At 58.2% G+C, this 2,053-nt stretch overlaps 1 protein-coding gene across 1 annotated transcript in view; it reads left to right on the forward strand.

The window, feature by feature from the left end:
• Positions 1 to 11: 11 nt before the first annotated feature.
• LOC115307633 (rho guanine nucleotide exchange factor 17-like) overlaps positions 12 to 2,053 on the forward strand; it is a 5,691-nt gene continuing 3,649 nt past the window's right edge. The window contains exons 1-2 of the mRNA XM_029961471.1: positions 12 to 112; positions 742 to 984. Coding sequence (XP_029817331.1) covers positions 103 to 112; positions 742 to 984 — 253 coding nt within the window. The 5' untranslated portion in view covers positions 12 to 102. The remainder of the gene's footprint in view (positions 113 to 741; positions 985 to 2,053) is intronic.

The following is a 2,053-nucleotide window of genomic DNA, read 5'->3' on the forward strand; positions in this document are numbered from 1 at the left end:
GGCGTGTGGGTGGCACTCCAGGGCAGCGCCCAGGTCCGGCTGTACCACAGCACCAGCTACGAGCAGCTGGCAGAGGCCGACATCACCCCCCCTGTGCACAAGATGCTCGCAGGTGAGTCCCACTGGTGGACCAGTAACCCAGGGCGTGGGATCGTGGAATTCCAGAGCGGTTTGTGTTGGAAGGGACCGTGAAGGTCATCCAGTTCCACCCCGTTGCCATGGATAGGGACACCTTCCATCAGAAGCCCCACTGGCGAATGGATAATCCCATGTTGAAACAGGGCGGTAATCCCACAGTCATGGAATCACGGAATTTCGGAGTGGTTTGGGTTGGAAGGGACCATGAAGCTCGTCCAGTTCCACTCCCTGCTGTGGGCAGGGACACTTTCCATTACCCCAGGTTGCTCCAAGCACCATCCAATCTTGGATACTTCCAGAAATGGGAGCCAGAGAAGCAGCCACAGCTTCTCTGGGCAACCAGTGCCAGGGCCTCCCCACCCTCACAGCTGAGAATTCCTTCCCAGAATCCCATCTAACCCTGCCCTCTGCCAGTGGGAAGCCATTCCCCCTTGTCCTATCAGGCCAATCTGACAGCACCCCAGGGTGCTTTACACCAGCCAGGGGAGTTGTGGGGTCCCTCCCCACATCCTGTGTGCCACAGATCCCCCTGGGAATGGCGGTCGTGAGCTTCACACCCCGTGCCGGGCGGGATGAGATACTGATTTCTGGGATGCTCCCCAGGCTCGGACGCCATTATCCGGCAGCACAAGGCCGCCTGCCTGCGGATCACGGCGCTCCTGGTGTGCAAGGACCTGCTGTGGATCGGGACGAGCGCCGGCGTGGTGCTCACCCTCTCCGTGTCCCCCAAGGCCGCCCCCACGCTCGTGGGGCTCTCCCAGGGCCACACAGGCCACGTCCGCTTCCTCACAGCCATCGAGCTGCCCGACGGCTTCGACGTCCTCTTCCCGCTGCCCCGGGACACGGGTAAGTGGCCTGGTGACACATTTCCCGGGGCTGTTCCACTGGTGGATAACCAAGAGGAGCCTTGCAATGTTGTTGTCGAAGTCCCCGTTCCGTCACTGCCTTGTTAAAAATCCAGGGGGAAAAGCTGGGAGTGGGAGTTGGGTGCTAAACTTCCCCCCGCCAGCACAAGTGACCTCAAGTTTCCCAGGGAGACCTAAATTCCTTTGAGGAGAAGCCACGGGAAAGCTGTGTCACCCAGCCCAGCTCTGAAGCTGGGATGGGATGGGGAGAAGGAGATGGGATGTCAGAGAGTGATTTTGAAGGGAGAGGCAAACATGGGCTGGGGGGAGGGGGTGGGAGGGGCTATTGCACGTGTGAGGAGTTTTTTGGGGGCCGAGATGTGGTGCCTGGGAAAGTGCTGGTGGGAAGATGCTGCTGGCATGCTGGAGGGAGGAAGCTGGAATCATGGAGTAGTAGAATGGTTTGGGTTGGAAGGGGACCTTGAAGGTCATCTAGTTGTTGGAGGGATGATGCTGCTGGGATGATGCTGGGATGATGACTCTGGGAGGATGTTGGTGGGATGATGCTGGGATGATGACTCTGGGATGATGTTGGTGGGATGATACTGGGATGATGACTCTGGGAGGATGTTGGTGGGATGATGACTCTGGGAGGATGTTGCTGGGATGATATTGGTGGGGTGATGTTGGGATGATAACTCTGGGACGATGTTGCTGGATGATGACTCTGGGATGATGTTGGTGGGATGATTCTGGGATGATGCTGGTGGAATGACAGTGGCATGACACTGGTGAGATGCTGCTTGGACGCTGTTGCTGGGAGGATGTTGGGATGCTGTTGCTGGGATGCTCCTGGGATGAAGCTGCCAGGATGCTGCTGGGATGCTGCTGCCAGGATGATGTTGGGATGATGTTGGGATGCAGCTGTTGGGATGCTGCTGGGATGCTGATGGGATGATGTTGGAATGCTGCTGGGATGCAGCTGCTGGGATGCAGCTGCCAAGATGATGTTGGGATGCTGCTGGGATGATTTTGGGATGCAGCTGGGATGCAGCTGCCGGGATGCTGCT

The sequence above is a fragment of the Manacus vitellinus genome, unplaced genomic scaffold (genome assembly GCF_001715985.3).
Source record: "Manacus vitellinus isolate BGI_N305 unplaced genomic scaffold, ASM171598v3 scaffold_35_pilon, whole genome shotgun sequence".
Lineage (NCBI taxonomy): Eukaryota > Metazoa > Chordata > Aves > Passeriformes > Pipridae > Manacus > Manacus vitellinus.